Source organism: Adiantum capillus-veneris, chromosome 5 (assembly GCF_014529385.1).
Source record: "Adiantum capillus-veneris isolate H3 chromosome 5, ASM1452938v2, whole genome shotgun sequence".
Taxonomy (NCBI): domain Eukaryota; kingdom Viridiplantae; phylum Streptophyta; class Polypodiopsida; order Polypodiales; family Pteridaceae; genus Adiantum; species Adiantum capillus-veneris.
Genome location: NC_140935.1, coordinates 151,555,255 through 151,568,421, shown reverse-complemented (window position 1 = coordinate 151,568,421; position 13,167 = coordinate 151,555,255). Strand labels below are relative to the sequence as shown.

The 13,167-nt window shown below is 42.9% G+C and overlaps 1 protein-coding gene across 1 annotated transcript; it reads right to left on the bottom strand.

Moving 5' to 3' along the window:
• Positions 1-6,500: 6,500 nt before the first annotated feature.
• LOC147458297 (pentatricopeptide repeat-containing protein At2g03380, mitochondrial-like) lies at positions 6,501-12,494 on the bottom strand. The gene has a single exon (XM_086512968.1). The coding sequence runs from the start codon at positions 12,121-12,123 to the stop codon at positions 9,364-9,366; it is 2,760 nt and encodes a 919-aa protein (XP_086369094.1). The 5' UTR covers positions 12,124-12,494; the 3' UTR covers positions 6,501-9,363.
• Between the last annotated feature and the right edge of the window lie 673 nt (positions 12,495-13,167).

The following is a 13,167-nucleotide window of genomic DNA, read 5'->3' as shown; positions in this document are numbered from 1 at the left end:
GATATAGAAACTGGAGCTTGATACCAATCCATTAAAAAGTGGAAACGTTCTTTTGAAGTGATAGAAAAGGAAATATCAAGTAAAGACTCAGATTAGTGAACATACTGAGAGGCATCCTATGATGCCATAGAAGAGTAAGAAGATGAACACCTAACCATGAATGGATGTAATGCAAAAAGGGACCAAAATGGAGCTAAATTACTGCTCCATAATTATGAAAAGGCTTTTTAATTTTCCACAACAAAAACCAACAGGTCAACAAGCTACGCTAAAATAAGGGCTTAATAACAATAATCAAGACAAACAAAAAGGCAATGTAGAAGAGATTGATGCCTAAAGTGAGAGGAATGTTCCACACTAAACATGTTTACATAGCTATTTCTAATAGCCCCTCTCCATGTGGATGTCCTTGTGAACAAGCCTTTGGTTTAAAGTGTGGTTGAGAAAACCAACATGTGGCATTGACCTTTGGGTTTTGGGGCTTTATAGGATCAAGTGGTATAGTCACATGACATTACGTTTGGCTTTAGGTGTTTGGTTTTAGGATCACGAGGTATGGCCCCTTGATATTACAAGAGCCTTGCATTGGCTTAAGAATCTGGATGGGAGAGTCAGACGTTGGAGTCCTTTGTTATTCACCTAGGAATCTCTCTCCAGTATGGGTCCAAGTATACCATCAGCTTTGGCTAGCCAAGGGGACCAAAATGTTAGAGTTTTGGAAAGCCTGGCATTGGCCACAGAGTAGCCACTTCCTCAAACCACACACCAAGGGCATATGCCTAGCTCTTATATGCAAGGTGGGATGCCCTGAACAAACGACGGGGCAAGCAATGTCCACAGGCTCAATGGTTGGCATCTACAAAGAACATATGGAATCCTCAGCTACCATTGTCAATGAAGATTTTTCTATGGAAGGTGTTATGGAGAGCCTTGCCTACAGGTGACAAGATCTTAGCTCAAGGTATAGGCTGTGATAGGTGTTTAGGCTGCAGAACTCCTAGGGAGGATCTAGCCCACTTATTCTTGGAGTGCCCGGGGGTAAGAGGCTTGGCAGGTAAGGTGTGCAAATTGTTGAGACCACCTATGGTGGATGCCACCGAGGGTGTGCCATGGCTAGAAGAGGGTGCAACAGAAACGAGAGAGAGAGAGAGAGAGAGAGAGAGAGAGAGAGAGAGAGAGAGAGAGAGAGAGAGAGAGAGAGAGAGAGAGAGAGAGAGAGAGAGAGAGACTCGATGGCTTGAAAAGAGAAAGTACACGCTATATTTGATTATTCATTTGTGTATAAACACCTTACATATAAAGGCAAAAATTGACATGCACCACTTGACTTGCCATTGAACCTACACTGCATGCTACAAGGGATTGTGCCCACAGGCTAAGATACCATTACCGGGCTTGCATACCCAACAAACCCCCCCTCAAGACCAAACCACTAACAATGGACTTGAGATAAACAAACCATGGCAGAGTTCATTCACCTGAAACCATGAGTAGAAGCCCCCCCCTTGACTATAGCATAGGTGTGTGTGTGTGTACTTCCCTCAAACAACCATCGGTGTTAGACATACCATAACCTGACCAAACAACAAAGGGGTGGTCTTACCACTTTTTATGTGGCAGTGTCTATCTATAACCCGTACAATTTTTTGACATAATGACAACTGACAAGCATGACAATAACTGACTATCGAGAGGCTAAAACAAGGCTTTGAAATTGATATTGACAACATACCAAATTTGAAATAAACCTATGACACTTTTCTAAACCTATGACACTAGACATGTAAAATCGACTGTGAACTCTGTAGATTGTTGATGGACCAAATTCTTGAAAGCAAAACTTTTTGTGCTTGTGGTTGTCGATGTATCTGGTTCTTGCATGTCGTAAACCTTGAACGTGATAAGTATTTGCATACATAACAAGATAAATGTGCTCTAGACTAGTGTAGCTCTTTATCTGCTACGCCCGTCCAAATCATTGAAGGCTACAACCACCGTTAGCCAATTGTGTTCCGAGCCAAGACTTGTCAGTTTTCTAAAATTGCCTTGATGTTACTGCCGCTGGTCGAAAAATTCTCAGTTTAAACCTTCAAGAAATTACCAATTCCTATCCGATCACCGAGTGTGGAAGTGGAGTGTTCCCGAGGGTGGGAATACCCGCTGCTTGGGGACTCAAGACCAAATTGGGTGGGTCACAGGAGTGTGAAATAAGCAAACCAAAAAAATAAAACGACCTCTGTATGCAGAGATGGTGCAAGATGACAACGACGACAGCGTGAGGTTGTTTTTGGCTCGCAGCAGACTCTTGATGCCGAATTTGAAGTCGCTCAAGAAACGAGATTTCACCAGAAAGCCAAGACGATTCTCCTGCTGCTGCTGATTATGGGCAAAATCATGCAGGTTGTTCTCCTCCCTTCTCTTTGCATAAGCAACTGCTCTCGCAAGCTGAATCGAACCGAGGCTGAGATCGGGAAGAGCTCTGATACCAAGTGTTGAGACCACCTATGGTGGATGCCACGGAGGGTGTGCCATGGCTAGAAGAGGGTGCAACAGAAACGAGAAAAGAGAGAGAGAGAGAGAGACTTGATGGCTTGAAAAGAGAAAGTACACGCTATATTTGATTATTCATTTGTGTATAAACACCTTACATATAAAGGCATGCACCACTTGACTTGCCACTGAACCTACATTGCATGCTACAAGGGATTGTGCCCACAGGCTAAGACACCATTACCGGACTTGCATACCCAACACAAATGGACTCAAGTTGTTAGATTTTGCTTCTTCCACTATCTTTGGAAGGCCAAGAATGGTGGAGTATTTGTCTAGGGGCTCTCCGTAGCCATCTACACAAAGATTATCCATGATAGTAGGGAAAGTATAATTGGGATTGGAAAAGGCAAGATTTGTGACAAGTGAAATTGGGTAACTTTTATCTCCAGGTTTTTGGCAATGTGATGTTTGCAAGGATGGGACTCCTTTTTGAATGTAAGTGGCCATGGCTCAAATTGAGCATGGGTTGATGTAATGGTTTTCTCATATTAATATAACCTCTCACATAGTTGCCAAAAAGAATCTGGATGGGAGAGGTTTGGATGTGGACTTTGGCTCATGATTACACCGATTAGTGGGATTATTAGGAGGCTATAGAATGTCGTTGGTGTTTGGTTTTTTACTTTAGTCGTGGAGGCTCAAATGCCAAGGAGCTTTGTTCTTAATGATGATGCTTTATTGTTTTTCGTTTTTGCTTTGTTCTTTTGGCCATCTACTTTTATGAGATTGCACCCACACCTATGCCTGCATCTTGCAAGGGTTGGACCATAGCAAGTGCACTTAAAAGCCCATGGCCTTTATTGCTACAGCTCTCCTTGAGTATGATTTGTTGGTTTTTGTCGTTGATGAAGATGTTGTCTTTGGTCCCCTTTTTCGTCCTCTTTTCTAGCTCTTTCTTCTTTGTGGAGGATAGTGGATTCCTTTGTCTCGCTTGCACTTTGCAAGGCCATAGTCTGAATCTCTTTCAAGACATGGCATCCATAGTATTTTTGGAATATAATGGTTTCTCTGTCAATATCATCATCAAACAAACGTAAAGATCCCTATGAGAGGTCTCTTAATATGAGTATGGTAACATAAGTTGACCAATGGCGGATCAACAATGGACAAAATCCCCCCAAGCATCAACAAATTCTTTCGATTTATTAAAAGCAGCCAATGTGAAACAACAGATTATTTAGAGGGATTGGGGTAGAAGATGTGTTTTCCAACTCTACCAATAGCAAGTTGCGGCCAAGGGTTCTACCCCCTACCCATGTGGAGGAATCCCAAGCTCCGAGGGTAATATTGAATGTACTAGTAACTTGTGTGTAGCGAAAATTGATAACATAATGAGCATTTCCTTAAGAATAAGTACCTAATAAGCATAGAGAGTATACGTAATTTGAGAAAGGAACATAGCAATTTACACCTAGCTAGCTTAGCATAGACAATACTTGAAAAGAGAGAGAAATAGAACAATTGACAATAATTGAGGACCAAATTTACATGGAGCCTGTCCCCCCTCCAAAAAGGCTTTGTATTATGGTTTCTCCCATGAAAAGAGACTTTTGTAAAATGAAGATGACAAAACTCATTGGTGCAATGAAGATGGAAGCTTCATGTACCAAATTATGCTTGAAAAACACACCTAGTGTCCCTAGCCTCAGTCCCAAGACCTCACACACCTTCAAAAATGTTGAGAGCTAGCAAGGGATGAGGAAAGATTGAGAGGAAGAAAATGTATCTTACGAGAAAGAAGTATTCTCCTCACATAATTACTCTAATAGCATAGCTTAGCTTAGTAATTAGCATGGTAGAGGAGATGAGCATGCCATTGAAGCTTGGCTCTTGGTTGGATTTGCATTCCATAGCCAAGAGTTGTTGGTGTAGGCCTCTACTTCTCCATGCTTGGAGAAGGAGATGGAGTTCTTGCTCAACACATAAAATGTGTGTGTGTAGCAGAGTGAGTTAGACTAAAATGCCAACTCTCTCTCTACTTGCTCGACCCCTCATGCTTTTTTCTCTTGCTGGCTTCTCATTGGCTCCTGCAAAGCTTAGCCAATCACAAAATCAGAAGCATAATCGATAGCCTTCTGACATGTGTACCCTTTTTCCCTTTTGTGAGAGCTTTAGGTAATTAAATTATTTATTTAAACTCTCATTGGACCTTTTGGTCTTCTGGCCAATAGAAATCATGCACGCCATTGGGCTGTTGGGGATCCCTTGGTAGATTGTCCCCAATAGTCTTCTAGGGAGCTTAATTTCTATTGGTTCTTTTATCAAGCATGTTTAAATTGATTAGACTAATTTTACTCTAGCGTAATTCTCATTGGTCCACCTCTATGGCCATCCAATAGGATTTGAGGGGAGATTGGGGGCAACTGGGCTAGGAGCTTGCCATGTGTCCATTCTTCCCTTTGGGGAGATCTTGGGTGTGTGTGTGTGTGTGTGTGTGTGTGTGTGTGTGTGTGTGTGTGTGTGTGTGTGTGTGTGTGTGTGTGTGTGTGTGTTTCTCTCTCATCCCCTACCATTAGGACTCTCCCCCTCCTTCCTAGGGATGTGGGAAGACTTTTAGTCTTCCCATAGCCATCCAAATTTCTCACCTTTGGCCATTGGACTTTTTAGTTAAATTTTTGGAACCTTAGCCTATGGAAGTCTTAATGGAGTTGAATCTTGGATCTTTTAAGCTCCATTGATGCACATTTCTCTTTTGCATACTGCCCCCCTTTGGATCCCTATTTTTCCTTCTTTAAATCACTGCTGAGACCGGTCTCGTAGCCTTACCAATATTCTAGCTTTTACTCCCCTGGTATTTTCCCATATTAAATGATCAGTTTAACATGAGAAAATCATTTGAAAGAATTAAATATTAGTTTTTATGACATTACCTTTCTCTTGAAATCATAGTCGTCCTCGACTATAAGGTAGAGAAGATAAAGCCTAGTCATTAGTCTGTTTCCTAGCGGATAGAGGATCCCTATTTTACCCTACGTCACCGTTTCAGAATGGATGACTAGTCCATTTGGTGCCTGAGAGCCTTAGCTGGCCTGCAAACATGTCTGCACATTAGTCCGTATCAAGCTTCCATAGTAGAGTGACAAACTCTACTTGGTGTTCGAGAGACGTTGTCTCCACAAACATGATCCTAAGCATGCATACTTATTAACATTTGTGCACAATAAAGAAAAAGAGAGTCTTATAAGACATAAACTTTGTTCATTTATACGTACATTTGCTTACTCTAGGGAATCATTGTAAGCATTAACAAGGTTTAGGTTGTCCTTTAATTGTATGCCTTGCATCCATCTAGCATCTTCAAAAGGATAAATTTTAAACTTGATAAGATATCGTGAGATGGTCTTACCACCTCTCAATACCTTGTCTTCAAGTCGGAGAATGGACTCGGGCTGTAGCATCTCTTCTTGGTCCTCGATCTCTGGTGGGTCTTCAATGGCTGCTTCTTGAGGTGGATCTCCTTTGCAAGGCTTTAGTAGGCTCATGCGGAAAGCATTTTGTATGAGCCAGTGGTTGGTTGGGCAACTTGAGTTGATAGGTCATCTCATTGATTGGCCTAAGAATCTGAAAGGGACCATAGTACCTTTTTGCTAACTTAGCATGGTACTTTTGATGTCCTGTAGGATTCTTGCCCGTAGTGTGCCTTAATCGAGCCTTGGAAAACTTAAGCAAGACCCAATCATTTTGTTTAAAGGCTTGAGCTCTTCTGTGCTTATCAACAACAGTCTTTTGCCTTTGTTGAGAGATGGATATAGCACCCCAATTGTGGAGTGAATAATCTCTCACATCCTCTAGGGAGTACACACATCTTGTAACTGCTTTGTACAAGGCCACGATCCCCCAGATGAGATCTATTGGCACTCCCAGCTCTTGCAATTTGTGCATCAATCCATCTCTTAGAGCTATATCAAAAGCTTTGCAAAAATCCACAAAGCTACAAAAATTCCTCCTCCCATGAAATATGCCCTCTTCAATTATAGATGGTAGTGTGAGAATGTGATCTAGAGTAGAGAAACCCCTCCTGAAACGAGCTTGGCCTGGTGCTCGGATGCCCTCTCTTTTTGCCCATATGCTCAGCTCATGTTCAATGATGGAGGCAAAGTAGGATCCCCAGATTTGAAAATAGGTACAATCATGGACATGCTCCAAGTATTAGGGAAACCCTCACAAATAGCTCTATTAAACATCAATGCAAGATCAACCAAAATATTCTTCGCATGTATAGAATACTCAGTTATCAATCCATCATGGTCATATGCTCTCCCATCCTTCATCCTACCAACAGCCTTCTTTACCGTCTCTCGAGTAAAGAAAGCGCAAGTGTGTCGGCATGCTTCTAGTGGATCTAGCAATAATTGCTGGTCCAGGGCCATGTAGAGAGGAGTAGCATACTCACCCCATATGTCTTTAGGTGTAAAACCTTGTGTTGGGGAGTGCTTACGAAACAATTTCCAAGCCTCACCTGAGTCCTGACCCAAGAATAATTAATGTAAATCTCTCTCCATCTGAGTTAGGTAAGCTCTCTTCTTCCATCGCACAAGGTGCCGGAAGGTAATCCGTGAATGCCTGTGAGTGATGACGCCCTTGAGGACCTCCCTCTGTAGTCTGACTCTCGTCTCTCTACACTCCTCATCATACCAACTATTCTGTGGCATCTTCCCACAACAAGGTCTCTCTGAAGGGTGGCTATGTGGGAAGGACTCTGTCGCTACATCATGTAGTGTCTGTAAGAACCTATGTGAGCTCATGAATAGGGTGCCCTGGATCCTATAAGTAGTGCATGTATATCTCATCAATTTAGACAAAGTCTGTATCCTTCGCATATGTATAACGAATCTGCTGGGGTGCCTACGATGGAGCAACTATACTGTAAGAGAAACTAAGCAAAAACTGCAAGATAGCATGATCCACTACCACCCCAATTTGGGCCACCGCAGAATCATCAATACATGGAACGAAACTAGGTGTAGTCATGACATAATCCACTGTACTAGCTCCATGACAATGGGGAAAACAAGTGAAACCGCTTGACTCAGGGAATCTCCAGATACCATTCAAGATGGCTAAACCATGTGCACTACCCATCCCTGTAAGAAATCTTTCATACTCCGTCTGCTCTCTATCATGTGAGACTTTGGCCAGACCCATGGGTATAAGGCTCTTTCAACATCTCCACAGAGGTGTCATAGAAGATTGACTGGCACTGCGCTATCTTGGCATTGGAATCTCCCAAAATCATGATATTACCACCTCTGGAAAATTCCCATATATCCTCATCCAAAATAGTAAATGCTGATTGCCCTCTGGGTGCCCATAAGTTGACGTACTAGGTGCAAAATAGCATATAGCAATATATAGGTATCTGCCACTCTCTGGCCTCAGTTTCACCTACATATACCTGGCATGATCATCTCTGCAAGCAATGTGTATCATCGGCTGTAACTGCTCCCTGTAAAGTTCAGCCACTCCGCCAGACCCTTGTCCCCTGCGCTCTGATCGTGTCTCTTGTCTACTGGCCGACTCCCATCTATATCCACTTACATGTGGTAAACTCTGTCTAGGAGCTTGATGCGTTTCCCAGTAAAGTGCAATGTCCCTCCTAGTGAAGAAGTCCTCAAGGGCTCCTACATCCACTCTCAGGGACCTATTACAGTTCCAAGCAGCAATGTTGAGTTCTCGCACCCTCATGTGGTACGTCTCTCCATAATCACAATGCAACCATCTCTATAGAAAGCCACTTTTCCCTTCTCCCTTGCTGCCTTGATCTCTGGCATGACCTCCATCATGTGTGCTAGCTGTGCCAAGGTAAGATCATCTCCTAAAAAGACACCCGTTTTTTTAAAGTTGGCCTCTTTTTCAAGCACTCCTTTGCTTCCATTGAGGGGACACGCAAAATTAGTGCCCTTTCTTTGACCGAGGATGTGCCTATATCTGCCTTCTTTTTCCCCACCCTCCATGCTTTGGTATGTGTGGGTGCTCTCACCCCCATCATTGTCATAAGCTCCTTAACTTCCTCATCCACATTATCACATGTATAGCCCATGGAGGCCGCAAAGTATGTCACCCAACAATCACGTGGAGATAAAGACTCTTCTAGCTTATCTCAATTTCCCAAAACATACTCTCACATTCATGCAATGTAGTAAATATTGTAGCCTTGGTATAATGTGTCGGATAAGTGGAAGTTCTTGCACCGTTATGGAATCCTTGGTTCTTACATGATGCCTGGAATTCAATCAATGATTGAGACCAATGATGAAGTAACAAATTAATGTGCTTTCTTTACATGATTATCCATCAATAACCATCGTATGTGTACACACAAGGCCACCAGAAAAAATAATGAAATGTGCTGCAGTGAAGGACTGATGCACTTCATTGTTTGCTGTCCGGTGGCAAATAACGGTTTCTTTAAACTGCTCAAATGAATAATATAATGCTTTGTTCAATTTGCTATCAGCTGACCTCATCCAATGCTACAACAGGGCTCTAAAGGGAGCACATTTTTGAAAGGTACAAGCAGACGGGCTACAGCATTGCAGATTATTTGATACCATCGGCTTGCATAATCTGACACATTGAAGACGATACTTGGATATTGATGACAACACAATCCATTACAGAGCCTCTATCGTCATCACACAGAATTGCACATATTGAAGCATATTGACAAGCAGTTGATTGCAATAGAGCAAAATTGTATCACTGTGCTTTGGCACATTCTCACTTGCTTTGCCTCCTAGTAGAAAATGGTAACGATATCTGCTAAAATATAGTCCAGTTGTTTTTGTTGATACAAGTTACACCAACCACTCAGACTCCAATATCTGCATAGATGTTTGCCATCATGATGAATGCTTTGGAATCTTGTTTGCCTAGATCAAGTAGAGCGTGGAATGCCTGTTCGCTCACATCTACATCACCCGACTTCTGACAAGCACCCAACACCGTATTCCATGCCACAGAGTCTTCTTGAGACGGCACTATCTCCAACATCACCACAGCCTCACTCAAGCATCCTACACGCCCTAGAAGGTCAACCAAGCAGCTGTCATGTCTTACATGAGGAGTCATACCATAGTCTTTCACCATAAGCTCATAATACATTTGGCCCTCTCTCATAAGACCCCCATGGCTGCAAGCAAAGAGAACACTGCTGAATGTTGACGTGTCTGGCTGCACACCTTCCTCCCTCATTTGACTGAACATCGACAAAACAAGTTTACATTCTACTTGGCGAGCATAGGCAGTGATAATTGTATTCCATTGCGCTATACTCCTGGTCAGCATTTCATCAAACAGCTGCCGAGCTTCAACCATGCTGCCGCACTTTCCATACATGTCAATCAAAGCTGTCGGCAAAAGCTCTTCTGTTCCTGCAAGATGTTTTGTTGCTTGAATTTGGACATGAATTCTGCGACCAATCTCTATTGCTGCCGTTTTGCAACACCCTTGAAGAACACTTACAGTACTGAATTTATTTGGCAGTATGCATTGCTCCTGCATCCGTGTATAAAGTACGAATGCTTCTTCTATCGCCCCTTCCTCAGCATAGCATAAGATGGCTGTATTCCACAACATGATATCTGGGGAGACACCTTCCAACTGCATTTCTTCAAAACAAATCAAAGCTTCCTCCTTAAATCCATGCTCTGCATAGCCTGCCATAAGAGCCGTCCAGCCAATAACTTCGTGACTTAACTTGTCAAAAACCTCTTGCGAGTCAAGTAACAATCCACATTTGGCATACATGTCTACCAAGGCATTGCCGCATGTTTGACCAGTTTCAAGGCCCTTTTTCACGATCTCATTGTGTACTTTGAAGCCGCTCTGTGAAGTGCGTGCCTTGCTGCAGGCTTTCAGGCAACTAACAAGTGCTACCTCATTTGCAGACAACCCAACCTCCTCTATTTGTTCCAAGCATTTCATTGCCGCTTCTGGTGTGCCTTGTTCTGCAAATCCTGCAATCAGTGCACTCCATGCCACTAAATTCTGAGCTGATAACTGACTCAAAACTGCTTGTGCTTCAAGAATTGAGCCACACTCAGCATACATATTGACGAGCGCACCACCTATTAGTGTCTCATCCTCAAACCCTTCTGCGACAAGCCTAGCATGCATTTTATGGCCCCAGTCCAAGGCTTCTAGCTGGCTACAAGCTTTTAAGCTGCAAACATATGTTGGAACATTTGGAGAGCAACCATCCAGTTGCATTTGATTTAAGTATTTCATTACATCATCACGAAGATCATGTTCAGCAAGCCCTGCGATGAGTGCTGTCCAAGACACAACATCTGGTGAGGATAGGTCATCAAAGACTGCTTGTGCTTCTTCAAGCAGTCCAAATTTTGAATATACGTCTATCAAAGTGTTGGCAACATTTCTCTCTCCTTCAAACCCCTCAACTGCAATTTCAGTGTGCAACTCAAAACCTTTACGTACAAAATTTACATTACAACAGGCCTTCAACCCACTGACATACATTTTCTCATCTAAGACAATGCCATCTGATTGCATCTGCTCAAACAGCTTGACTGCATCTTCACCAAGCCCATTCTCAGCATATCCAGTTATCAATGCAGTCCAAGAGACTATGTCTCTGCAAGGAAGCTCGTCGAACAGTTGCTTGGCCTCTTCATGTAGTCCGGACTTTGCGTACATGTCAACTAGAGTGTTTCCAACCGAAGGTTGCGTGTCTAGTCCCTCTTCAACAATCTCTTTGTGAACCATCTGGCCTCTGCCTAGAGCTCCTATTGAAGCACATGCTTTCAAGATGCACACAAGCATGACAGCATCTGGTACCACGCCCTCAGAGTGCATCTCCTCTAAACAAGCCAAGGCCTCCTCCCCTAGATCACATTCCACATATGCTGCCATTAGAGCTGTCCAGGCTACTTTATCTCGAATGGATATTTGATCAAACATATTCTCTGCATCTAGAATTGACCCACATTTTGCATACATGCATAACAGGCTATTGTTCACAAAAGGTTCAGCTTCATACCCACGTTCAACAACTGCAGCATGCAATTCTTGGCCTCTTTTGACATCCCTAAGATCTTCAGATGCCTTGATTAGTGCTACAAATGTATGTGTGGTAGGATGCACATTTCTGGCTTGCATTTTCTGAAAAGCTTGGAAGGCCAGGTGTGATACACCATATTCAACATACCCTTGTAGTAAAGATGTCCAAGCATGCTCTCCCTGATAAGGTATCTTCTGAAAAATTTGTTGTGCAGTCGACAAATTCCCGCACGTGACCAGCATAGGTACAAGGTGGTTTCCAATGTCCTCGTCCGTCTCCAAGCCATATTGGCACAGTTGAAAATAGAGAAGCCCTGAAAGAGTCCGGTCTTTCCTTTTTCTATGTGTACGAACAATGCTAACTAGATTATCGATGGAAGGCAGTTGTAAACCCTCATGTAATATGCTTGCAACGCCGCTCTCTTGAAAATCTGCTTGCACACAAAGATGAGAATCTCCTGAGAAGGAAGTACTGTGTATTTGGAAAGTGGGGTCTTGCCCACGCAAAGGAAGAGTAGTCAAGGACCAGCCTACTTGACCCACATGCATTACTTTGAGGATCTGAGCCTAGTCTAGCAGACCAGAATTTCCCTATTACAATTCATCTTCGGACTTGATTGAGTTATACATTGTAGAGCAATTGGCGTTGATGCTAAACCCCATTCCCCCCTCTTCCCGCCTAAATACCACCACAACACACTTCAACCACGAGAAAGAGCTCCACTGTTGGCCGGCTTCTTGCTCCTGTCTCAGTTCCATTGAGCTTGAGCTGAATCGCTTTTAGTTCAATCTCTCTCTCTCTCTCTCTCTCTCTCTCTCTCTCACAGATCTTTAGCTGCTAACACACCGCTTGGGCATGGAGACGTGGAAGCCAGCCGGCAAAATTTTGTTGGCTGCGAAAAAGAGACGATGGCTAGATAGCCTCGACACTAGAGTAACATAACACATAGCAACATGGTTTCATAAAAGGAAGGTCCATTTACAATAACATCTTGGCAGCAATGGTGGGCATCGAATACGCAATTGTCACAAAGCAGGAGTGCATTCTGTTGCAGTTGGACATGGACAAGGCTTATGACAGAATAATATGGACATATATAGAAGCCGTCATGGAAGCTCTGGGCTTTGGGCCTCGCTTATGATGGATGCAATGGTAGAATGTCCAAAAGAGTTTGGAGTGTCCTGAAAAATTAGAGCAGTCAGTGGTGGAAAAGCATTGGCGTGTTCCATTCTCTCTTCGAAAAAGGAAATTCCTCTTGAAGTACTTTCATGCTAAATGGATTGGAGCGCATACACCATTACACAGTGCTGCTTATATGCTAGATCCTGAATATTGAAATATGGACTCCATGTCCAATGTTGAAGTGGTTCATGATTTTTACACAATGGTAAACACTTTCTATGCCAATGTTGATGATCTGTAAGATGCATAAAAGAAATGTCTTCCTTTTGATTGAAAGAAGGTCTATTTTCAAACTCTCTTGTTCAATAAATGGCAAAAGAGCAGCGTGCATGGAAATGGTAGATGATGAATGGTGGAGAACACTATGATTTGTTGCGTGATCTTGCAATGAAGGTTTTAAGCCAGTGTTC

Coding starts and splice junctions, on each gene's coding strand:
- LOC147458297 (XM_086512968.1), bottom strand. CDS start 12,123: ATGCATGTGGGTCAAGTAGGCTGGTCCTTGACTACTCTTCCTTTGCGT.